Genomic DNA, 27,591 nt, shown 5'->3' with positions numbered 1-27,591 from the left:
GTGTGCAAAAGAAGAAAATTAAAGGTGAATACAGGAAAGAGTAAGGTTATGAGGATAACAAAAAGATTAGGTGATGAAAGATTGAATATCAGATTGGAGGGAGAGAGTATGGAGGAGGTGAATGTATTCAGATATTTGGGAGTGGACGTGTCAGCGGATGGGTCTATGAAAGATGAGGTGAATCATAGAATTGATGAGGGAAAAAGAGTGAGTGGTGCACTTAGGAGTCTGTGGAGACAAAGAACTTTGTCCTTGGAGGCAAAGAGGGGAATGTATGAGAGTATAGTTTTACCAACGCTCTTATATGGGTGTGAAGCGTGGGTGATGAATGTTGCAGCGAGGAGAAGGCTGGAGGCAGTGGAGATGTCATGTCTGAGGGCAATGTGTGGTGTGAATATAATGCAGAGAATTCGTAGTTTGGAAGTTAGGAGGAGGTGCGGGATTACCAAAACTGTTGTCCAGAGGGCTGAGGAAGGGTTGTTGAGGTGGTTCGGACATGTAGAGAGAATGGAGCGAAACAGAATGACTTCAAGAGTGTATCAGTCTGTAGTGGAAGGAAGGCGGGGTAGGGGTCGGCCTAGGAAGGGTTGGAGGGAGGGGGTAAAGGAGGTTTTGTGTGCGAGGGGCTTGGAAATTCTAGCGGCTTCAAATCAAGCGGGAGAAAGCTGGTAGGCCCACATTTGACAGAATGGGTCTGTGTGGTCAGTGTGCATCACATAAAAAAAATCCTGCAGCACACAGTGCGTAATGAGAAAAAAAAAAACTGGTTGTTTTTTTGGATTAAAACGCTGACTTTGAGGTGTATTTTCGTATAGTACTTATCGATGTATTTGCGTTTTCATGGTCTTAGGTGATAAAATGGAAAACATATTACAGAAATAGAGATGATTTTCATTACTTTGACGATGAAAACAACCTTGAAACTGAGCTCAAAGTAGCGGAAATGTTTGATTTTTACCAATGTTCAGGAGTAAACAAATCACACCACACGTCCAATACACGTCAACTGGGGAGTCTAATATTCTTTCACTAGTGCACTGATATTATTTATACCATTTTTACAATAATGCAGTAGTCTGCATAACAGTAAATTTTGTATGTTTTTGTATGAATAAAAAATCAAAATAGAAAGCAATAATAATATAAGAGGGGCCTAGAGATATGACTAATGAACAGAGGATATGTTATTTTAGTGCCAAGAATGTCTACCTTGTTTATTCTGGACCCTATTTTGAAATTGGCATCTTTTTTAGTTTGCGTGAAATTGGCCAAATTGCCAATTTCTGACCACCATATTGGGTAGTCCAAATTAGTAAATGGGAGGTTTCTTGTACTCAGCTGATAGATAAAATGGAGTTCTAAAGAAATAGCTATGAGTTTGGTCAACTGGAACAACGGAATTGGCTGAAAATAGGGCTCAAAGTCGGCGAAATTGCTGATACGCATATGTCGCCGAGACCGCTAACTTCGTGGGAGCATAATTCCATGAGTTTTCGACCAAATTTCGAACTTTTGGTGCCATTACCATCGGGAAAAGATTGTCTATCATTTCATAAGAATTTTTTTTTTTTTTCAAAAATTTAGCGACATAGAATGACAGTTTCAGAAAGGGGCCTGAAACAGTCAAAGGGTTAAAACCACTTGACATTATGCAAGTGAAGTTTTACTGCTTATAAACCCTTTATGTCCTTGTATATAAACAATTAATTTATTATTGCCATTGAAGTCTTAAGTCAGGCTTAGCTTGCCTGAAACATTGCACATATCTAAGGTCTTTCTGCATGTACAACTAAATGTCACCCATCTCTGTACAAACATTGTATCATGCTGAAATAAATTATAATTTATAATTCAAATAATAATATGTGATTAAGATGTCTGACAATAAGACTGTAAACCCTTTAATGTTTCAACACAGAAATATTGGGGGATTTGGATGTGCTTCAAGAATGTTATTGTGGGCCCATTCTAAGACCTTTTCAATCATATGATTTTTACCTTATCTAAGTTTTTTGTATGTATATGATTTTTTGAAGCAAGTCTAAGTAGTCATTATTCCAACTTAAGATTGGAAACCGCCTGCTCCCGTCTGGAATTACACAGCATCACATCTTATCTCCATATTTTCCTTGAGGTGGGGTTTGTACTAGTATCTGATTTGTTACTAGAGAATGACAGTGACTCCCCCTTGTTAGTTAGAGGCAAAGTGAACACCTTTATGTTCACTGAGTAGGCTCTAGAACCATTCCAGAAGAGAGTATCTGAGCCTTGGAATCCTAAAGGGATTAATGTAATGATAATTTTTAGCAACAAAACACCCAGTAAAATCTTTCATTAACAGATTACGGCAATTTTGGACAAAAAATTGGCAGGACAAATGCTCTAATTATCAGAAAAAATGAACAAAAGTCTGTAATTCCTCATTTTGTCCATAGTGGGTATGTCCAGTTGTCTTCTGAAGTATCGGGCCAAATCTGCTAACTCTGATGCACGCATGCGTGCAACTTCTCTTCAGAATCTCCCAAAAGCACAGCATCATCAGCAAAGAGCAACTGTGACAGCTCCCACTGTGTTAGATTCCTTATCTTTCAATCCCACACCTCTTCTCAACACCCAAGTATTCACTTCCCTTACCTCGTCTATAAATATACTGAACCACCATGGTAACATCACACATCTCTGTATAAGGCCTACTTTTACTGGGAAATAATCTCTCTCCTACATACCCTAACCTGAGCCTATCCTCATAAAAATTGTTCACTGCTTTCAGTAACCTACCACCTATTCCACACACTTGTAGTATCTGTCACATTGCTTTACTATCCACCCTGTCATATGCCTTTTTCAAATCCATAAATGCAACGAAAACTTCTTTACCCTCTTCTAAATAATGTTCACTTATATGTTTCACTTTGAATATTTGGTCTACACATCCCCTACCCTTCCTAAAGCCTCTTTGTTCATCTACAGTCCTGCTCTCTCACTCATAATTCTTTCAATAATAACTCAACCATACACTTTACCAGGTATACTCCAACAGGCTTATTTCCCTATAATTCTTACACTCTCTTGTCCCATCTGCCTTTACACCAAGGAATTATGAATGCTCTCTGCTAATCCCTAGGTACCTTCCCATCTTTCATACATTTATTAAATAAAAGCACCAACCATTCCAAACCTATATACCCACTTGCTTTTAACATTTCTGTCTTGATTCCATGAATACCAATTGCTTTACCTTTCATTCTACCTACAGCTTCATGTACCTCCAGTGGAAAACCTACATTTTTGGGGGCCCTGAAGCTTGAACTGTTATGGGGGCCCCCTTCACAACCTCTTTTCAAAGAACAGACAGTTTTAAGTAGATTTGCCCCTGTGTACCTCCCTCCATACTCACATCTGGCTTTTCTTCACTCCTGGCCAATGCATGGAATCACAGCTTCCCTATCTTTGTCAACATTTAACAGTTCCTCAAAATATTCCCTCCATTTTCCCAATACCTCCAACTCCCCATCTAATAACTCTCCTCTTCTATTTTTAACTGTCAAATCCAACTGTCCCCTAGGCTCTCTCAACTTATCAGTCTCACTTCAAAACTTTTTCTTATTCTCAGCAAAATTTGTCGACAGCATCTCATTTGCCCTCCTTTCATCTTCACCTCTATCTTCTCTTTTTTTCTCTCTCTCTCCATATACTCCTCCCTCTGTATATCACTTCTACTTTGTAAAAACCTCTCATATGCCTCTACCTCATCATTCCACCAATTGCTCCTCTTCCCTCTGGCACCCACCCTCCTATATGCACAATCTTCTGCTGAACACTCACAGTGCATTCTTAAATCTACTCCATACCTCTTAAACCTCATTGCCTACACTCTCACTAGCCCATCTTTATACCCACTGTTGCTTATATTTTACCCTAACTGCCTTCTCCTTTAATTTATAAACCTTCACCTCTCTCTCACTTTCTAATACCATTCTCCGAGTACCCCATCTACCTTTTACTCTCACTATAGCTACAACTAAAAAATGATCTGATATATCTGTTGCCTCTCTATAAACATGCACATCCTGAAGTCTACCCATCAACCTTTTATTCACAAACACATAATCCAACAAACTACTGTCATTACATCTTACATCATATCTCGTATGGTGTGATGTCACCATGGTTGTTCAATACATTTATAAATGGGGTTATAAGAGAAGTAAATCCTTGGGTGCTGGCAAGAGGTGTGGGGTTTAAAAGATAAAGAATCTAACACAAACTGGGAGTTGTCACAACTGCTCTTTGCTGATGACACTGTGCTTTTGGGAGATTCTGAAGAGAAGTTGCAGAGGTTAGTGGATGAGTTTGGTAGGGTATGTAAAAGAAAAAAAAATTAAAGTGAATATAGGAAAGAGTCAGGTGATGATGATAAGAAAAAAATAGGTAATGAAAGATTGGATATCAGACTGGAGGGAGAGAGTACGTAGATGAATGCATTTAGGAGTGGATGTGTCAGCAGATGGGTCTATGAAAGATGAGGCGACTCATAGAAGTGACAAGGGGAAAAAAGCGAGTGGTCCACTGAGGAGTCTGTGGAGACAAAGAACTTTGTCCATGGAAGCAATGAGGGGAATGTGTGAGAGTATAGTTAAACTTAATTCTGCCAATCCATAAAATCATCTTATCTCTCAATGTTAACCAAATCAGCCAAAACATCTGCTAATTAGTTTTATTATGTGACCTCCTGGCTTTTAATTCTGCCAATCCATAAAATATTACCACCTGCACCATTACTTGTAAGGTAGATTTTGTGTGCAATTTCAAAATTATTTTACTGAACCCTACTCCACCTTACTACCTCTCACTTGTATTAAGTTTAAATAAGATTGGAAAACAGTTAACCACTACTTCTTGTCTAGTTTTAAGTAGTATAGTTACTATGTACTATTATCTTATTTAGTTTTAATTAGTTACTATGTATTAGGATTAGTTTGCCCAAAATACCTCAGCATGATAGTGGCTATATTTGTACTTAGCAAATCAAAATTGTAATTACACATTGTAACCTTTACAAAGAAATAAACTTTACTTTACATGGGTGCAAAGCATGGGTGGTGAATGTTGCAACATGGAGAAGGCTGGAGGCAGTGGAGATGTCATGTCTGAGGGCAATGTGTGGTGTGAATATAATGCAGAGAATCCGTAGTTTGGAGATTAGGAGGAGGTTTGGAATTACCAAAACTATTATCCAGAGGAGTTGTTGAGGTGGTTCGGACATGTAGAGAGAATGGAACAAAACAGAATGACTTCGAGTGTATAAATCTGTAGTGGAGGGAAGGCGGGGTAGGGGTCGGCCTAGGAAAGGTTGGAGGGAAGGGGTAAAGGAGGTTTTGTGTGCGAGGGGCTTGGACCTCCAGCAAGCATGCGTGAGCGTATTTGACAGGAGTGAATGGAGACAAATGGTTTTTAATACTTGATGTGCTGTTGGAGTGTGAGCAAAGTAACATTTATGAAGGGGTTCAGGAAAACCGGCAGGCCGAACTTGAGTCCTGGAGATGGGAAGTACAGTGTCTGCATTCTGAAGGAGGGGTGTTAATGTTGCAGTTTTATAACTGTAGTGTAAGCACGCCTCTGGCAAGACAGTGATGGAGTGAATGACGATGAAAGTTTCTTTTTCGGACCACCTTGCCTTGGTGGGAATCGGCCGATGTGTTAATAAAAAAAAATAAAAAATAAAATGCAAACTTTTATTGACAAGTTTTGATTTAAGAACTGGAGAATAGAGAAATAGTAGATGTTTCGTACATTCGATATATGTACTTAAACTGTCAAATAGTAGATGCGTGTTGTCTGGAAGCTGACTAAGTGATCACAGAGTGAGTTTTAGGTCAGTAATTTGTTTACATAGCTCCTCATGCACATATGCATAGATGAGGTAAGGGTAGATTAGAGCAGTTAAAAGTGAGTAATGTCTGTGTTACACAGTAACATATTTTTAAAAGAATACCCACTGTTTTAGAAAATTTCTTAAGATATGTGCTGGATATAAATGTTGCTTTTAGCTACTGTCAAGGAGTATCCTTAAAAATTTCCCCTCTTAGCTTCTTTTTAAGTAGTTGCATTATTTTTATCTTTATTATCTTTATTCTTATGCAAAATAATCACAGTGAAAAAAAATAAGTGAAATTCCAAGTGCTTTTGTGATTTCTCATGTTATCAAGAAATAATTTGAGAAATCACAGAAGCACTTGCAATTTCACTATTTTTTCACTGTAGTTTTGTATACTGTGATATCACCTGTTTCCTGTGATCTTACTGCATAAGGTCTTATGAATAGTAACTTATAATTTTGCTTATAATTATAATGTAGTGTTAGAGTGTTCAGCAGAAGTTTGTGGTTACAGGAAAGTGGGTGCAGGAGGGAAGAGGAGCGATTGGTGGAATGATGATGTAAAGAGAGCAGTAAGGGAGAAAAAGTTAGCATATGAGAAGTTTTTACAAAGTAGAAGTGATGCAAGGAGGGAAGAGTATATGGAGAAAAAGAGAGGTTAAGAGAGTGGTGAAGCAATGTAAAAAGAGAGCAAATGAGAGAGTGGGTGAGATGTTATCAACAAATTTTGTTGAAAATAAGAAAAAGTTTTGGAGTGAGATTAACAAGTTAAGGAAGCCTAGAGAACAAATGGATTTGTCAGTTAAAAATAGAAGAGGAGAGTTATTAAATGGAGAATTAGAGGTATTGGGAAGATGGAGGGAATATTTTGAGGAATTGTTAAATGTTGATGAAGATAGGGAAGCTGTGATTTCATGTATAGGGCAAGGAGGAATAACATCTTGTAGGAGTGAGGAAGAGCCAGTTGTGAGTGTGGGGGAAGTTCGTGAGGCAGTAGGTAAAATGAAAGGGGGTAAGGCAGCCGGGATTGATGGGATAAAGATAGAAATGTTAAAAGCAGGTGGGGATATAGTTTTGGAGTGGTTGGTGCAATTATTTAATAAATGTATGGAAGAGGGTAAGGTACCTAGGGATTGGCAGAGAGCATGCATAGTTCCTTTGTATAAAGGCAAAGGGGACAAAAGAGAGTGCAAAAATTATAGGGGGATAAGTCTGTTGAGTATACCTGGTAAAGTGTATGGTAGAGTTATTATTGAAAGAATTAAGAGTAAGACGGAGAATAGGATAGCAGATGAACAAGGAGGCTTTAGGAAAGGTAGGGGGTGTGTGGACCAGGTGTTTACAGTGAAACATACAAGTGAACAGTATTTAGATAAGGCTTAAGAAGTCTTTGTGGCATTTATGGATTTGGAAAAAGCGTATGACAGGGTGGATAGGGGGGCAATGTTGCAGGTGTATGGTGTAGGAGGTAGGTTACTGAAAGCAGTGAAGAGTTTTTACGAGGATAGTGAGGCTCAAGTTATTTCCCAGTAAAAGTAGGCCTTAGACAAGGATGTGTGATGTCACCATGGTTGTTTAATATATTTATAGATGGGGTTGTAAGAGAAGTAAATGCGAGGGTCTTGGCAAAAGGCGTGGAGTTAAAAGATAAAGAATCACACAAAGTGGGGGTTGTCACAGTTGCTCTTTGCTGATGACACTGTGCTCTTGGGAGATTCTGAAGAGAAGTTGCAGAGATTGGTGGATGAATTTGGTAGGGTGTGCAAAAGAAGAAAATTAAAAGTGAATACAGGAAAGAGTAAGGTTATGAGGATAAAAAGATTAGGTGATGAAAGATTGGATATCAGATTGGAGGGAGAGAGTATAGAGGAGGTGAATGTATTCAGATATTTGGGAGTGGACGTGTCAGCGGATGGGTCTATGAAAGATGAGGTGAATCATAGAATTGATGAGGGGAAAAGGGTGAGTGGTGCACTTAGGAGTCTGTGGAGACAAAGAAATTTGTCCTTGGAGGCAAAGAGGGGAATGTATGAGAGTATAGTTTTACCAACGCTCTTATATGGGTGTGAAGCATGGGTGATGAATGTTGCAGCGAGGAGAAGGCTGGAGGCAGTGGAGATGTCATGTCTGAGGGCAATGTGTGGTGTGAATATAATGCAGAGAATTCGTAGTTTGGAAGTTAGGAGGAGGTGCGGGATTACCAAAACTGTTGTCCAGAGGGCTGAGGAAGGGTTGTTGAGGTGGTTCGGACATGTAGAGAGAATGGAGCGAAACAGAGTGACTTCAAGAGTGTATCAGTCTGTAGTGGAAGGAAGGCGGGGTAGGGGTCGGCCTAGGAAAGGTTGGAGGGAGGGGGTAAAGGAGGTTTTGTGTGCGAGGGGCTTGGACTTCCAGCAGGCATGCGTGAGCGTGTTTGATAGGAGCGAATGGAGACAAATGGTTTTTAATACTTGACATGCTGTTGGAGTATGAGCAAAGTAACATTTATGAAGGGGTTCAGGGAAACCGGCAGGCCGGACTTGAGTCCTGGAGATGGGAAGTACAGTGCCTGCACTCTGAAGGAGGGGTGTTAATGTTGCAGTTTAAAAACTGTAGTGTAAAGCACCCTTCTGGCAAGACAGTGATGGAGTGAATGATGGTGAAAGTTTTTCTTTTTCAGGCCACCCTGCCTTGGTGGGAATCAGCCAGTGTGATAATAATAATAATAATAAAAATTTTGCTGGTTATCTTCTAAGTAGATATAGTAAAGAGCTCATCATTAACAGTGTTGCTGAGGACAACCAGTGAATAAGAGATGAAAACAGTTGTGTCACCTGCAAACAAAATTCAAGTTCTCAGGAGACAATAGGTAGGTCACTAATGTAGATGAGAAATAACAGAGCCTAGGATGCTGCCCTGCTTCTACCCTACAATGATGAATTGATGAAGTAGTGTTATACACTTTATGCTGCCAGTAGGGCAGATTTTTAAGAGGGTCCGACACCACAAGTGGATGTTATCTTGCCAAACACTTTTACCTCATAGTTGATGTGTGAGAGTCAAACCCATCCCTCTAGTATCCCAGCCAAGCTGAAATATGTCAATAATAGTTTATGTTGGTGTCTGTCAGTAGCCCTTTTGTTGCTGTGACCACCGAAACAATGTTGAGTGTCACGATTAAAGAAAATAAAAATGCTTCTGAAATTGTAAAGAATCTTTTTCTGAAGGTAATAACACCAAAAAATGTGAAATTTGGTGGAAAGCCTACAGCATTATGCAGGCACAAATTTGATAGTTTGTCTAATTTAAGTCCTACTTTAAGCCAAGTCCAATGGTCAAGTCAACCCAGTTCCTAGTTATTTCATTAGTATGCCTTCATTCTATCAATCAAGCATGAGAAACTGCCATTCATGTATCAGAGCTACCATATAATGTTCATAGAGGTCAGTAATTTGAATAATTTTACACAAAATTCAAAACATTCCAATTTACAAACAAAATCTAAAATAAACATGATAGGTATTCCAGCTACTAAAGCAACCTTCCCTCTGTTCATTAATCACATCCCATGACCTCTCCTATGTAATACTTGCCCTCCATTTTGAATCCACTGCACAAAAACATCGAAGTTTTACTCTGTTTCTTGAATTAATAAAATACTGTATAACCAAGAATGACTGCTGTTAGTTTAGGTAGGGCATCCCAATAATTAAAACAGACCTAATAATACCCAAAAACACAGACTAGGGGAGGGGGCTGGGGAGGGGAAGCCCTACTAGGGGAGGGGTAGCCCTACTAGGGGAGGGGGGCCCTACCCTTCGGGAAAATCGCTAAAAATTTAATATTTCTGCCACTTTGAACCCTATTTCAAGTCACTTCCAGTCTAAAATTATCCAAATTCTCTCTGCTACTGTATCAACTGATACAAGAAATGATCAGTAAAACCATAAAAAGCACCCTAGAAAATGCCTCAAAGTTGCTATGTACAGCAAATACAAGGTCAGAGATTTGCTTTTCCCGTCATGTACTGTGGGAGCAGAATGTTTAACTGTGCACATTCACTGCAGAACCCCTCTCATGTCCGGGTAAAATTTACCACTCACGGTACATCTGAGGTCACTGTGCTTACAACATAAATCTACTTGAGTAACGCTGGTGTCAATGATGTAGATTTATGTGGGAAACAGTGAAAGGGTTAAGGAAGGACTTTCTGTATGTGAGATTATGGTTTCTAATTCTAGTATAAGCATCAGAATGTTGTGGTTTACTGTATCAAAAGTTTTTCTCAGATCAAAAAAGAAGCCAAATGGATATTCATTCATGTCTAGACATATAGTCTGAGTCACACTTTGTTTATTGTTGTATCATTCATATTTTTAGTGACCTGAAACCAAACTGGCAAGATTGAAGAATATTATGTTTAGTTATGAATGTGTACATTTGTTTATGTATTTTTCAATATTTAGATAATAATGGCAACTTTTGTAGATTGGCATAACCCTTTCTAGCTTAAATATGTTTGGAAAAGTTTAAGTTTCTACAGGTTTGCTGAAAAATGCAGCTGAGTTATACTGTATACAAACAGTGGTATATTGGCCTTCTTTCCCTGCATTTTTTTCAGTGAGGCAATCTTTAGCTTGATGAATTAGACACGTGCAACATCTGGGTATTTTTACTTGTAGACGGTTTGCCATCCAATGGCTTTATCAATACGTACATGTATATGTATTGAGGCAATGGGTACCTCAGCCTAGGAGCCTACAGTGCTCATCACCTATTCCTAGGCTGAGGGACCCATTACCTCATCTTTCATTATTTTCTGTAAATATTTCTAACATGTTCATTTACGGTATTGATAAAGCCACTAGAGGGAGAAACGTCTACAAGTAAAAAACACCCAGATGTTGCGCATGTGTCTAATTCACCATCTCGGAACTGAATTCCACCGATATACAAACTGTAACTAGGACATGGGAGTTTGATATTTTGCTGGACAGGTTTGATCTTATAGACGAGAAGATGTTATTTAGTTTACTGCTTCCGAAATTAGAATGGAAAGTTTTTCATAGAAGCTATAATAATTTTAACAGCAAAATTTGGTGGAAATCTGTTAGAACCACAGCTTCTTTCTAATTCTTCTTTCTTAACAATGTCAATATTAGCCAGAGGAGAGCAGTGTTTAGAGAGACATGGTGCCTGACACTAAATAAGCCTAAATCTTTTTTTTCATGGGTCAACTATGTTAATAATTATAAGTGAAAAATAGAGAGGTAGCTTAATACATCCTCAATGAAATACCAAACAATTTCTTTATCACACCCAACTCAGCCACATCTGTAAACAAGTGAAACTCAACTTATGTCTAGTGAAGACAGTTAAATATAAAGTGTCTGTATATGAAAGTTGATTACCAAACCAGTGAAAGCAAGACGGGTTAATTATTCCTGTATATCAACCCGTCTTTTATTTTTATTTGCAATTGCACATTTAAATTCTTGTTATAGCCTGATACTAAGGAAGTTCTCAAGAGGAAATGAGAAATCAGATAAGTTCGTCAAAGAGCAAATGGGAAGTCTTACCTTGATCATGCTCAATTCTGACGTGCCGAATAAAACCATTAAGCTTAAAGGTAAGAGAGAAGATATAATGGTGATCGGAGGAATCTCTTACTATGAAGGATCCATCTGGTTCATTGGCCAACACTTTCTCAGCTGCTTCCCCACTGATTGGACCCCAGTACCAGCCACACTGTAACAAAGATTTAGGTTAGTGGCAACAAGTGCAAATGCCAGTTTCATCAACTAATTTATATATATTGTATTGAAATGAAAAGGAAAGGGGAACAGCAATTAAATACTATACATATTTTGCAAAATTGAAGTTTTGACCTTGAAATTTAATTGCATTTTCATAATTACCTTCAAATTTAAATTAAGATTTTAGAAACCCATTACAGGTTGGCCATCACAAATCCAGCATCAACGGGACCTGCAGGGTGCCAGATTAGTGACTTTGCCAGATTACCCAATTTACGCCCTATTTTTGGCCCATTCCATTGTTCCAGTCTACCAAACTCATAGCTATTTCACTAGTATTCCTTTTGTAGTGCTGTTTAAATTCAGCAAGGTTTATACAAGCGTTGGACTGAATCTTCTCTTCAGTGCAACTCTTGCAAAAACAGATCTTGCAAGGGTTCTTGCAAGATCTGTTCTTGTTTCTGGTTTGTTATACAAAATGGCTACCTGGTTTATTATGCGTTAAAACCCATCAACTACATGATGGTCTTTAAGGACCTCGATAGAAATATGTCACTTTGTCTAACTTCTTGTGTTTTCCCAGGTTCTCTGCACATAAGCTGCTATGTATGATAATCTATGTAACTGTATTTGTGTATACCTGAATAAACTTACTAATTTACTTACTACTATTCTGTCGACTGAGTACAAGAAACTGCCCATTCACCTGTTTCAACTGCCCAATAAAGTGGTCAGAAATTGGAATGAGAGATATGAGAGAAAGTGCAAAATAAATCCAATGAAAAGGTGGGGGTGCAGTGGTCACAATAAGGGAACACCATATCAACATCTGTAGTCCCAGACTATTCAACATATAACCACAAGACATCGGAAACACAGCTGGGACAATTGTAGAAGTCTTCAAGAGGAAACTAGACTAGTATCTTCACCAGGTGCCAGATCAACCAAGCTGTGATGGACATGTGGGTCAGCAGGCGACCAGCAGAAACAGCCTGTTGACCAGGCAAGCACCAGATGAGCCTGGCCCAAGGCTGGGCTCTGGGAGTAGAACAAACTCTTGGAACTCAAAGGTACCTGGGAAATGAAGTGATAGAGACAGGATCCACACATAGCTGTAAGAGGAGGTACGATAAGGCTCTTGAAGCCAGGCAAGACTGAACCTAATAGTGACCAGTGAAGAGGCGCAGTCAGGAGCCAAGACTCGACCTTTGCAATTATATACAGGTAAACATGCACACATATACACATGCACCCCTTCACACACACACACAAAAGGTAGCTTTTAAATTTAAAAATGTTCATTTGTGTTAAACCTGTATCTGTTTTGAGAGTTGTTCTACTCCCAGTTATTTCAAAATATCAAGCATAGGTGAAGTCCGTTCATAAACAGTCACTAACATCTGTTCAACAAAGAAATTGGTGAATACTACTGTACTTACATCTTTTACTTTTTCAATTATTGAAGCAAAATCACAGCCCTCTTCTTCTCTGCGTTCTCCACCAGCCTCAGTTTCTGTGGTTTTGGCAGTAGTATCCTCCTCTTCAGCAGACGGCAAAGGCAGAGGAGGCAACGCTCTGTTTGTTACAATGGCTGGAGACCTAGATGGAGCTGCAATCTGCTGTGGCACATTAGTTGTTGTAATGGGTTGCTCCTCTGTTTCTGTCCTAAGATTCCCCAGGCATGATAACAAGCCGGTGTTAACGCCATTAGAGTGGCGGTGGTTACTGTGGTGGTTCTGCTGATTGTGATTGTTTCTGGTGATGGTGGTTGTTGCATGGTTGGTTGTATGGTTGGGTTGCGGACCTGAGGCGGGGGAGCAGACAAGGTTAGTGGTTCCATTGCCTGCAATTTCTGAAAATCCCTGAGTTGCAGCATCCACACAGCTCCCACTTTTCAATCTTGTGCCACTGGATTTAGTTCCTTTCTTGAGGCCAAATATGGTAATTAGAGTATTACGAATATTACTAGATATACTTCTGCCTTTCTTACGATTATCCTCAAGACGGTTTTCTGAACTATCTTTTCTTTTACATGACTTCATCGACGTAAAAGGAATTATTCTGCATATTTTAGACTGTTCATGAACAACTTTATGATTCTGCTGAACCCTATTAGTCTTATTACAGTTTATAGTATCATCTGACTCATGGAAAGATTTTCGAACTTCCTCCAGAGTCATATGAATAGGTTCATGATTTTCCTTACTTGCACCATGTTTAGGAGTCATGCTGAGAGCACAGCCAATGTTACTGGGTACACTGTGACGTTTACTCACTCTCAGCAAGTCACCACTGACAGAAGCAACTGACTGACCAGAATGCTGTCTGCTTCTGGTTACACTACTTTCCTTAAATTGTCTGCTGCCACTAATATGATCAGAGTTACTAACTTTTTTTGAACTGTTATCACTTAACACACTAGCACTAGTAGTGTTCTTAGCATGTCTCCTATGATGTCTCTTTTTGGGTTGATGCATAATGGCTTTTGGGTGTAATATTTGCCCCTCCTTATTAGGCTTTACTACATCTACTGGCACTGCATAGATATCTCCATCCAGTGGCACATTATATATGTCACTCACATCACTGTGGGAGGTTTTGGAAGTAGGAAAGAGCAAGGCATCGTGTGACACAGCGCCGGTGATGAGGTGAGAGTCGTCCATGCGAGGACCAGAACTTACCAGCGAGTCATGGGAGAAGGAAAGGCTGGAGCCCAAAGATGATCGGGAGTGTGGTCGGTGTGAGGGACTGTACGGTAGCTCTGGAGTCCAACACAAACCAGGACTCCCACAAGACAAACCCAAAAGTGGGATGCTGGACTTACGATTACCTCTGCCTCCTCCCACAGTCCACCAACTGCTCTCTTTTCTCTGATAATCTTCCCGACACTGTTCACGCTGACACTGGCCCGAGCACTTTATAGACCAACCAATAGAGGAGCTCACTGAAAGGGCTTCTTCTATAACCTGCTTTACAAATAATGTAGCAAACTTGTCAATCCAAACACAGCCTTCTCTAGCCATGCATTCTAAATCACTGTTACCTGTACTTGATAGATTGTCTGTTTCTTTAGATTTTCTTAACATACCATTTAAACTATAATTCTCTTTTAACAATGCTTGAGTGTCTTTTATATAAAATCTTTTATCATAAAATGCCTCATCATTTGCACAAAATTCTGTAAAAACTCGTCCACTATATAATTTATCATTACTTGGGACAGAGTTCACAGTTATTACACACTTTTGTCTGTTCTTTCCAGACTGCTCAACTCCTGGCCGCAGAGGGCTGGTATGAGGACTTAGGGCACTAGGGTGAAGTGGTATCACAGATGAAAAAGCTTCCTTGGGGTTGTCTCTTGGGGATGAGGAGTGCCTCTCCGAGTCTTGACCTATAACGGGCACAGCAGGACCACCAATGTCTATGTCCTGGGGTGGGAGATGATGATGCTGTGAGGTCGGACTCTGGTGGGTGGGTATTGGACTATGACAGGAGACTGTTGGACTATGGTGACTCGGCGTAGGACTGTGATGGGAGGAGGAGGGGCTGTGGTGTGAGGGTGGTGGACTATGATGGAGTGATGTGGGACTCTCAGAGTGAGGCCACAGCTCTGGTAGAACCTCCAGGCCAGCTGGATCACCATCCAGAGACCCCAGCCACACTTCACTTGTCCCACTGCTCACGCTGCTCCCAGCCTGCAGATGAAATGATCACACTGTTATATACATTACATCAAAGTCCAACTATTACATGTAATCAGTAAAAAGATATCTTTTTCTATACTGCACCAAAATTAACTACTAATTAATGAGTTTGTTTTCTATATTCAAAGCAGGATATTCAATGCAAAATCTTCAAATATTGTATACTAAAGAGCCAATGACCGAACATTTCATTTTTGTCGAAGAATTCTGCACATCTTGGTTAACAAAGTACTGCAATTATTTACATGTACTCTCAGTAAACATTTTTCTTAACACACTGGCTGTCTCCCACCGAGGCAGAGTGATCCAAGGCAGAGTGATCCAAGGCGACCCCAAAAAGAAATGAGAGTTTTTCTTTTTACATTTAGTAATTTATACAGGAGAAGGGGTTACTAGCACTTTGATCCCGGCATTTTAGTTGCCTCTTATGACATGCCTGGCTTACAGAGGAAGCATTCTTCTCCACTTGCCCATGGAGAAATATCTATAAATGAATATTATGTTCACAAAGGAACACCATGACAATGCAGAGAGAATTAATGTTAAAGCCCAGAGACTAGCCTGTTCTTGCAACACTACTCCCACTCTGCACTCCTGAAAGGTAATTAAAAAAAAAAAAAAAAAAAAAACAGAAAAATAGAGATAATGTAAATTTACTCTTGGCATGTAATGAATCGCTTGGCTTGAAGTGCATTTAGTGGTATGCAAACCTTATGCTTCTACTGGCCTTATACAGCCTCTCCTCACTTAGTGACAGGTTCCGTTCCTAAGGGTAGCTCATAAGAGAATTGGTCGTTGAGTGAGGAGCGTACTACACTGGTAGTGGGTTTGTGTCAACCAACTTTAGATATTTCTTTAATGTCACCTTTGCACCATTTATAACATTTCTAGTATATTTTTAAATGTTTATACAGTATTTGTTTTTATTAACACATCGGCAGTTTCCCACCAAGGCAGGGTGGCCCAAAAAAGAAACTTTCATCATCATTCACTCCATCACCGTCCACCCGTCCTTCAGAGTTCAGACAATGTACTTCCCATCTCCAGGACTCAAGTCTGGCCTGCCGGTTTCCCTCAATCCCTTCATATTCGACAAGATATTTTCAACTTACAATGGGGTCACCGGAACGTAACATCGCGAGTCGAGGAACACACACAAAAAAAATTATTTTTTCAAGTTTATTGCTTTAAAAATATCTGAATGATAAAATTTTATTCTATTTATGGGAAATATCTTCATGTGGGTGTAGAAATGCAGTGCTGTACAAAACAATGTTAAAATCATGCATTTAGATGTATAAATATCAGAGAAGGTTCAATGCAAAAGGGAAAAATGCCATACAGAGACGATCACTTATGATTCACCATTATCTAGCTGCATCACTTCAACCAGGGGTATACCTGTGATCAGCTTTGTAAGCTTTTCTATCCTTGCAGCCCAACCTGGGGGCCAGGCTCTTCTGTTGACTGCCTGTTAAACTAGGTTGTTGCTGTCTGTTGCTGGCTAGATCCAAAATATTAATTCTCTCTCCAACAACTATTCATAACATTTTACTTTTGTAGATGATCCTCAGAGTTCTTTTTTTATCATGTTGGCTATTTCCCACCGAGGCAGAGTGACCCGAAAAAGAAGAAACACTTTCATCACTCACTCCCTCACTGTCTTCCCAAAAGTGTGCCGATACTACAGTTCAAAAAACTGCTTTAAGGAATAATATCCAGTGTTGCACTCTGGATTTACAACTTAACACTCATCTTCACAAATGGATAAGTAAAAAATTTTAAAGTTGCATTAACCCTTAAACTGTCCAAACAAATTTATGTTCACATGCGTAGTGCTCCAAAAGTAGATCTACGTTTTTTTACATATTTTCAAATATAAAAAAAAAAAAAAGTAGATCAAAGTTTTATCTACATGTTTTCAAATGGTAAAAAAAAAAAAAAAAAAAAAAAAACATCCATGTTTTTTTACATACCTTCAAATGTTGAAAAACGTAGATCTACGTTTGAACAGTTTAAGGATTAATTATGCCATGAGCTCAGATGTATTTTTCAATGTTCAAACCTGTGTTACACTATAATTCTATGTTATTTAATAACAAAATAAAATGGGACAATAAATAACTCCATTACAATAATAGTATTAAACTCCCATCATTATGAGTTATACTTCTACCTACTAGAGCATTTAATGAACAAAATTTATTAAAATTTAAATAACATTTTATGATATTTAATCCTTTCACTGTCAGAAGCACTAAAATTAAAAATGACGATAATGTTGGAAATTAAATACAAAAAATTCTGAAATGGTAAAGGATTTTTTTTTCTGAAGGTAATAACACCAAAAATGTGAAATTTGACAGAAAACTTGTGGAATTACACAGGCACAAAGTTGGCAGTCAGGACATAATTTATGTAGTGGAAATTTTGCTCACTTTGAGTCCTATTTTAAGCCAAGCACCATTATTCGACTGAAAAAATTCTTAGCTATTTTTCTAGTATTCCTTCTGTTCTATAAAATGAGGACAAGAAATTGTCCATTCAACCATCAAAACTACCCTATAAAGTACACGCACTTCAGTAATTTGGCAAATTTTACACAAAATTCTACTAATTTAAACTTAAAAAGCAAGTTCCAAATATACACTAAGTGCTGCAGCCACTAAAATAAACTTTCCTATGTTCATTAAACACATCTCCAGACCTCTCCTATATTACACTTGTATCCAGACCTCTCCTGTATATCACTTGTATCCAGACCTCTCCTATATTACACTTGTATCCAGACCTCTCCTATATTACACTTGTATCCAGACCTCTCCTGTATATCACTTGTATCCAGACCTCTCCTATTATTGCAGTTGTCTCCAGACCTCTCCTATTATTACACTTGGCTCCAGACCTCTCCTATTATTACACTTGGCTCCAGACCTCTCCTATTATTACACTTGGCTTCAGACCTCTCCTATTATTACACTTGGCTTCAGACCTCTCCTATTATTACACTTGGCTCCAGACCTCTCATATTATTACACTTGGCTCCAGACCTCTCCTATTATTACACTTGGCTTCAGACCTCTCCTATTATTACACTTGGCTTCAGACCCCTCCTATTATTACACTTGGCTCCAGACCTCTCATATTATTGCAACTGGCTCCAGACCCCTCCCATTATTACACTTGGCTCCAGACCTCTCCTATTACACTTGGATCCAGACCTCTTCTATTACACTTGGCTCCAGATCTCTCCTATTATTACACTTGGCTCCAGACCCTTCCTATTATTACACTTGCCTCCAGACCTCTCCTATTATTACACTTGCCTCCAGACCTCTATTATTACACTTGCCTCCAGACCTCTCCTATTATTACACTTGGCTCCAGACCTCTCCTATTATTACACTTGGCTCCAGACCTCTCCTATTATTACACTTGGCTCCAGACCTCTCCTATTATCACACTTGGCTCCAGACCTCTCCTATTATTACACTTGGCTCCAGACCTCTCCTATTATTACACTTGGCTCCAGACCTCTCCTATTATTACACTTGGCTCCAGACCTCTCCTATTATTACACTTGGCTCCAGACCTCTCCTATTATTACACTTGGCTCCAGACCTCTCCTATTATTACACTTGGCTCCAGACCTCTCCTATTATTACACTTGGCTCCAGACCTCTCCTATTATTACACTTGGCTCCAGACCTCTCCTATTATTACACTTGCCTCCAGACCTCTCCTATTATTACACTTGCCTCCAGACCTCTCCTATTATTACACTTGCCTCCAGACCTCTCATATTATTACACTTGCCTCCAGACCTCTCCTATTATTACACTTGGCTCCAGACCTCTCCTATTATTACACTTGGCTCCAGACCTCTCCTATTATTACACTTGGCTCCAGACCTCTCCTATTATTACACTTGGCTCCAGACCTCTCCTATTATTACACTTGGCTCCAGACCTCTCCTATTATTACAATTGGGTCCAGACCTCTCCTATTATTACACTTGGCTCCAGACCTCTCCTGTATTACAATTTCAAAATAGAGTTTAGAATAAATAATGCAGGCATTCTTCTTACTTAAATAACATTTCCTCTGTTTATTAGTCATGTTTCCAGGCTTTACACATGAATTCCGTTTTGGTCTTTTATTCACACCAAAAAATGGAAGATTTTCTGTTATGCAATATTGTGATAACTGTATACATAATATCAACGCATTTGTAAATGTATATCAGACCCACCAGTTGATGTGTGTTGGACGCACGATGCGATTTGTTTACTCTTGAACACTGGCAAAAATCGAATGTTTACGCTACTTTCAGCTCAATTTCATACTATTTTCAGTAATAAAATCAATCAAAATCATCTCTTTCTCTGTTATATAATCTTCCATTCTATCATACGAGACCAAGAAACCACGAATACAAGCATAAAAACCATAGGGAAATACATCGCGAAGTTGCTGTTTTAAACTAAAAACATGGTCACAGTTTTTTCTTCATTATGCACAGTGTACTGCAGGATTTGTTGTGTATGGTGCACATTTACCACATAGACCAATTCTCTCATATTTAGGCCCAAATATACCACTCACAGCTTATCTGAGTGAGCTGAGCTCATTATGTTGCACTATGGCATGGACCCCGGTTTAAACCCGTAGAACACTGGCACACACCCTCAAGTGCCTAAATATTGCTGATGCAGCAAAATTCACTAAAGTGTAATTTTGTCAATATCTATCAAATTTCATACTTTGTTTTATTACCTTCAGAAAAAAAGATTCTCTACCATTTCGTAAGAAAAATAATTTATTTTTTTTTAAATTCTTGGACATTGTGGACAAGTTTCAGATTAGGGGTCTGGACAGTGAAAGAGTTAAGTAAGTCAAATCAATCGGAGCACTTACACATGCACATCTTTAGTCTTGAACTTGAGTACATCTCATCATAGCAATGTACCAGACAGTACTTATTACTAATACAGGTCGGCCATCACTAATCTGCCAATCAGTTATCTGGTTCCATCCGTAATCCCGCACTAATTTTGGCTAGCATAATTTCAAATTTTATCATTATACTAACTCAGAAATTGCGCAGATGGCTGTAAATCCACAGCAGCAAGCCAGAAGAGGAGAAAGCAGTGATGAAAATGAGGAAGATGTAGCAGAAAGAGTATTGATAGGTTAATTCAGTTGACAGGTGAATTGTTAAAAGATCTAGAGGAATGCATAAGTGAACAAGAAATAATGAACGTTTACATGCTGCAGGATAAACTAATCAAATGAAGGCCAAAATATAAGTGTATTCTAACTTAACCACTCTGTAATCCGGAAAACTCACTAATCCGGCACACTACAGGTCCCAATGATGCCGGATTAGTGATGGCCGATCTGTAGTACAATATCTTAATAAGAGTGCACTTAGCATCTAATGATAACATGTACAGAATAACTATGATATACAGTAATGCCCCACACTTATATGGCAGGTTCCTGGCTACTGCCAGAAAGCAGACATCGCCGGAAAGCAGAACGCCATTTTTCCATTATAAATGCATATAAATGCCAGATAACAAGTTTTCACTAACATATATTAAGTTAGCAATAGAAATAGGCATTAAAAACAAAAAAGTGAAATACACACACACAGTGCATCCATTACCTTAAAATATTTGCGGTCTTAACATAGGGTGAGGGGCGAGTCGTATTTATTTGTAAGAAAGCAGGTGTGGGAAGTATGGTATCCAGCCAGGGCAGTCCACCCCATCCCACCCACATGTAATGTAAACAAACAGACGTGTCTACTTTTGGTTGATACACGTTCATTCCATGTATGTGAATCTTATACCATAATACAAACACCTTAGATTGTGTACAAGTTGCCACCACATTGATACAGTAGAATAAATAAAGAGGAACACTCCCATTCTCATGTAACACCATTTTTTGAAGAAATGACGCTCTGAGTGAAAGCATACAAAAGGAGTAATTTTCTAGTTACCCCCAGTAATATTATAGTGTACACATTTTCTCTGATGTTGGACTAGAGACAACTTTATTCTTGCTGTCACTCTTACAAGTCACCTGGCTACCACATCTCATATTTGTGTTAATTTATTCTACTGTGGGGTGTACTTAACATATTTATATATTATGTAGCATGTATATTATATAATTTTGAAAAAAAATTATCATAGATAGATTAATGGAAATGTCTATATTAACAAAATATACGACATTTAATGTCACCAAAGATTATTATTATTAATATGGGGTCAAGAGTAAAGAGACTCTTAGTGATTTTAATGTGTACCTGCACACCAGCACAGTGTGCAAGTATATTTAAGTACAGGTACACATAAGTATAATTATCAGAGTACATATAAAATATGCAATAACTTCAAAACACTTGAAATTGTGGAAAGTTTCCAGACACTTTCAGATAGATATGCTCATGGAGAATGTAAACAAACCAGGTGGAGTGCACTGTATTAGAAAGACAGGGTGAGTCGTATAGCAAGTTTCTGTCATAATTTGAAATCTCCATATTAGCAGAACGTCATAAGGTGAAACGCCATAAAGCGGGGCCCTACTGTATAAGTATTCTGAGTTATACTCCAAGAGTTGTGTAGGAGCTTATCTCCTTAATTATTCAAGTTACATTAACTGTAATTATTACCACCTAGACACCCTTGTTATTAAAGATCTTAACTTTCATTTGGTTGGTTTAATTCATCCAGTTGCAATCCAAAAAAGCACTATTGAGAAACCACATAATTTATGGGATGACTGAACTAGAATATTCTCTGACATACTGTTATAAAACCTGATAACAGGCTATATACTAGAGGGGGATCAATAAGTTGACCTAATATTGTTTGGAGATGTCTATACTTTACAGAAGTTATATTTTATAACAGTATTCAGTCCCTTAACCTAGTCTCAGATCAAGGGTACGGGACTGAACTTCTTCAATCAAGGTTGAAGGAGTGAACACCTTTAAGTTTCCCTTCCACCATCTCCAGTATAAAGGCTGTCTCTGCAATCAATGAAAGATGCTTGTTGTGCAGGTGAAATGTTTCAGCAATATACTCAAGTGTTGTACATGGCTTATCATCTTTTCAGTATTGTATGCTACATGTGGTATCATGTGGTGTTCTACACCACATGATACCACATGTGGTGTAGAACACTTTACCTGCAGTGTACTTAGCAACCTGGCATTTAAATTACTGTGTGAACACAAGCATCTGATAGCTAATGAATGGCTAAGAATAATTAACGTAATGAATTACGGGTGCTCCTCGACTTACGATGGTTCGACTTGTGACATTTTTAGTTTACGATGGTGCACAAGCAATTACTTTGGAGATGATAGTCAAGATAATTACCCAGCATGAAGGCAACAAGTCCGTAACTTGTATTCATTTACTTTTCAATACTGTTATTTACAGTAATTATTTGTTTATTTACTTATTCAGTGATAGTACTTATTTATTTACATATATAGCACATCATATTAATTTCCAACTTACGATGGGTTTGCTAGAACGTAACCTCATCGGAAGTTAAGGAGCACCTGTATTAGTAAATGTCAGCATCAGTCCATCAATCTCAATCGTAGGTGAAGACACGGCTGTTAACTGAATGGAATCACAGATCTAGAAATACATCAGTAGGATAGTTGTAGATCAAGGTATGACTATTCATAATATTTCAGTTGTACCAACCCATAAATATCAGTTTGCCCAAAACATACTACAAGTTAGTAGCTTTTGTGCCTAACAATATTTTATTACATGTGAACTAGATTATCTCTGAACTGCATAGAAAGAAATAAAAAATTTGAATTTGTCAATACTTTATATATAAGTTACTGATGGTAGGATGGCAGAGCATTCATCCTCTTGCTGTGATGTGTTGAGAGATTTAACTTCCACTGTATCCTCATCCTGTGATTTGTTATTAGCTATTGAGATGTCTAACAACTTTCATTTCTTTTTCCTCTCATTAGTAATTGACCAAATAAAATATATAAATATAAAACAGAGGCAAAAACAATTATATTCAGACATATACGACAGCACTCAGAAAATGGCATGCAAGTTACATTTGACATTTTGTATTAATATAAAATACAGTACAATGTTCAAAACAAATGCCATACACATTCTTTAAAAGTACAATAGTTTAGTTTTTCTAAAATGTGTCAGTTTTTAACATTCTTGGGCTTGTGGCTATCCAACCTTATTATCTTCCAACAACTGCAGTTACTTTATCAGATACTACACCAAATGTGCAAAACTGCATTAGCAAATGATGGTGCAATAGATATTCCAATGATAATATTCTCATTATACAAATTATGCAGAAAATGTACACTACAAGGTGCTGGTGGTTCTGCTGTTGGTGGTGGCAATTGCTTACCCTCCTGCGTAGTGCATGTGTCTCCAAGCTGTTGCTACTGTTGTGCGAGAGATCCAGTGAATGTGCAGATGCCACTCCCGAGTCCACAGAAGCCTCTGATGCTAAGGTGCTCTGGGATGTGAGGGGCGTGAGGGGGCTGTGTGGGGTGAGCGGCGTGTGGGGTAGGGGCGTGTGTGGCGTGATAGGCGTGTGAGGCAGTGGCGAGTGGCGTGGAGGTGTGTGGGGGAGGGATTGCATGGGGGAGGTGGGTGATGGTTTGAGTGGGAGTGGGGGTGAGGGTGGGTGCTGATGGGAGTCTGCTGCTATTGCTGGTGGGGGAAGGGAAGGGGATATTTGGGGAGGCCGGCTGTCTGGACCCTCCATCTTGACCTCCGCTGCTCGGCACCTCACCCACCTGTCCACAAACATAACTCACTAAGTTAAAACAATGAAATTACTATAAAAATAAAAATATAAACTTTTCCTATACAGTAAACCCACTTATAAAGCAATACTTCATAGTGTGATTTTTTTGTAAACATGAAAAACTTCATCTAAAACTGTAGTGCAAGAAAAACCTTGATATTACACTTTGTAAGCATCATAGAATAAATGTATGTGCAAAACTTAGGTAATATTGAAATATTAAAAGTTTTCCCCTCTGACACAAGTTGCCGAAGTGTCAAGTGTTCGGAGGCATCACTCATCCTCTCTCCCTCTACCTAAACTTGCTTTCCAGGACCAATGCATGCATTACTCTATATTTAAGAAACAATTTGCCAAGAAGAATAAGTGTGAAACTCTGACAGTATTGCAGAAAATGGAACTGCTAGATATGCCACACCTGTAATGTAGACTGCCTGTACTCTTGGTCTGAGATAACCCACTATCTAAACAGTAGGGCAATGAGAAGAAAATTAGAGCTTGTGCAATGAAGAGTATAGTAGTGATGTGGTGAAAATATCAATAAGGTCAGTGCAGTTAAACAAGACAGAACTGTAACTGAATGTGTGGACTGATGAGACAACAAGGTGCCCAGATTAGTGGTCAGATAATAAGGAACAAAGTTCTATCCTACTATAAAACTGTGACTGAAAAAAAAAAGGAGAAAGGTTTGAAAACATTAAATAGTGCAATCAGTTTCATGATAAAGTTTAGTGTTTAGAGCATGTCAGATGATAATATTGGTATGGGAAGTTACCCTGATGACTTTGTGCATATTAGTTCTGAGAACTGTTGCAGTCCTGACTAAGTGTTCAGTGCTGACTAGCAATGGCTGTCTTAAAAGTCTGTCATCAAGAATGCACATTAGCAAGCAAAGGGAAAAAAAAGTGCAGCTGGTTGCAAGGCAGCTAAGGAATGCTTCAACTTTCTTCTTTGCACAAATGCAACAGGTGATTTCAAGTGCAAGGCTATACTAAATTTATTGCACACAAAGTCCCATGCATTAAAAGGTCAAGATAAAACATATCTGCATGTTATCTGGCAGTCTAACAAGGCAACATGGCTGTCTTGGGCTGTTTGTAGATTGGTTCAAGCATTACTGTATTCCTTCAGTCAAGATGTACCTGACCTAAAAGAACTTTTGCATTCTAAATTCTCCTCACTTGATTATTACAGCAGTCACCCTCAAATCTTGTAGTCTGTGACCCAGTGTGAAGGGTATGTTATAACCAGCCAATCTGACATCTCTGATACAGTCACTGGACTCATGACATTATGAAGAGTTTAGATGCTGCTACATACAAGGTCATGGAAAAACTACTGGCAGAAATGCCTGACAGTTCCAAGACCAAAATGCCAAAGTTCTGGAATAAATTTAGCATCACAAATGCACTTACACATGTGAAAATGTTATGGAATGAATTTCCCCAATTAACCATAAACATATACCTGGATCAATTATGGCCTACTGTGGTGAATAATTTCTCTGGTTATGTCTCATCAAGGGGTCTGGTCCAAGTAATTGTGGCTCGGGAAAGGGCTGAGAGATAGGAGATCTTTGAAGATATACATGAACAAGTCCTAAATGAACTGTTAGAAGAGGGTGACCAAGAACCAACTGCATTAGAAATGATGGAGAGTTCAATTCCCATTTAGGAGAGGATAACATAGAAGAATCTGTAGAGTTATCACTTCAACAGTCATGAGAGCAATTCTTGGTTATTGGTGAAGTTGCAGAAATTTTCATGGAAGAGAATGGCCTGACACATTAAAAAAATATTGCTTTGCAGAGGCCTTTGATGCCTTAATGTCAACTGTATAAATTAATGAAGTGTAAAACAGACCAGAGATACATTACAGATACGTACTTTGTCACTCCAGCACAACCATCAACTACTGACAACTCTGCATCCACATCAACACTACAGGTCCAAATCCCTTTATCCGAAATTCTGAAATTTGAAAAGTTCCGAAAACCAAAGTTTTTTCATGGAGTGTGGAGCGTCAGTCATCTCTGTGTTGAGTCACGCCACCACGTGGCGGTGTTGAGAATCATTCTGAAATTTGAAAAAGTCTGAAATTCGAAATACAGGCCCCCAAGAGTTTCGGATAATGGGATGTGCACCTGCAGAACCACAGCCATCCTTCTCAGCCCAGTAGGACCACAGTCATCCTTCTCAGCCCAGTAGGACCACAGCCATCCTTCTCAGCCCAGTAGGACCACAGCCATCCTTCTCAGCCCAGTAGGACCACAGCCATCCTTCTCAGCCCAGAAGGACCACAGCCATCCTTCTCAGCCCAGTAGGACCACAGCCATCCTGCTCAGCCCAGTAGGACCACAGCCATCCTTCTCAGCTCAGTAGGACCACAGCCATCCTCCTCAGCCCAGCAGGACCACAGCCATCCTCCTCAGCCCAGCAGGACCACAGCCATCCTCCTCAGCACAGTAGGACCACAGCCATCCTCCTCAGTCCAGCAGGACCACAGACATCCTCCTCAGCCCAGCAGGACCACAGCCATCCTCCTCAGCACAGTAGGACCACAGCCATCCACCTCAGCACAGTAGGACCACAGCCATCCTCCTCAGCACAGTAGGACCACAGCCATCCTCCTTAGCACAGTAGGACCACAGCCATCCTCCTCACCACAGTAGGACCACAGCCATCCTCCTCAGCACAGTAGGACCACAGCCATCCTCCTCAGCCCAGCAGGACCACAGCCATCCTCCTCAGCCCAGCAGGACCACAGCCATCCTCCCCAGCACAGTAGGACCACAGCCATCCTCCTCAGCCCAGCAGGACCACAGCCATCCTCCTCACCACAGTAGGACCACAGCCATCCACCTCAGCACAGTAGGACCACAGCCATCCTCCTCAGCACAGTAGGACCACAGCCATCCTCCTCAGCACAGCAGGACCACAGCCATCCTCCTCAGCACATCAGGACCACAGCCATCCTCCTCAGCACAGTAGGACCACAGCCATCCTCCTTAGCACAGTAGGACCACAGCCATCCTCCTCACCACAGTAGGACCACAGCCATCCTCCTCAGCACAGTAGGACCACAGCCATCCTCCTCAGCCCAGCAGGACCACAGCCATCCTCCTCACCACAGTAGGACCACAGCCATCCTCCTCACCACAGTAGGACCACAGCCATCCTCCTCAGCCCAGTAGGACCACAGCCATCCTCCTCACCACAGTAGGACCACAGCCATCCTCCTCAGCCCAGCAGGACCACAGCCATCCTCCTCACCACAGTAGGACCACAGCCATCCTCCTCAGCCCAGTAGGACCACAGCCATCCTCCTCACCACAGTAGGACCACAGCCATCCTCCTCAGCCCAGCAGGACCACAGCCATCCTCCTCACCACAGTAGGACCACAGCCATCCTCCTCAGCCCAGCAGGACCACAG

General features: G+C 39.7%; 1 protein-coding gene across 2 annotated transcripts in view; it reads right to left on the bottom strand.

Annotated features, from left to right (window-relative positions):
• Positions 1-27,591, bottom strand: part of LOC128690653 (uncharacterized) — a 71,373-nt gene that overhangs the window by 16,909 nt on the left and 26,873 nt on the right. Inside the window, exons 2-5 of one of the 2 annotated variants that reach the window (XM_070089583.1) lie at positions 26,045-26,233; positions 23,754-24,147; positions 13,053-15,308; positions 11,437-11,605 (exon numbers count right to left, since the gene is read on the bottom strand). In XM_070089583.1, the coding sequence (XP_069945684.1) occupies positions 11,437-11,605; positions 13,053-15,308; positions 23,754-24,116 (2,788 nt within the window). In that variant the 5' untranslated portion in view covers positions 24,117-24,147; positions 26,045-26,233. The remainder of the gene's footprint in view (positions 1-11,436; positions 11,606-13,052; positions 15,309-23,753; positions 24,148-26,044; positions 26,234-27,591) is intronic. The other variant, XM_053779390.2, reaches the window with a different exon arrangement.

Source organism: Cherax quadricarinatus, chromosome 29 (genome assembly GCF_038502225.1).
Source record: "Cherax quadricarinatus isolate ZL_2023a chromosome 29, ASM3850222v1, whole genome shotgun sequence".
NCBI classification, from domain to species: domain Eukaryota; kingdom Metazoa; phylum Arthropoda; class Malacostraca; order Decapoda; family Parastacidae; genus Cherax; species Cherax quadricarinatus.
The sequence above is the reverse complement of the archived record's forward strand: the minus strand, read 5'-3'. Positions and strand labels throughout refer to the sequence as shown.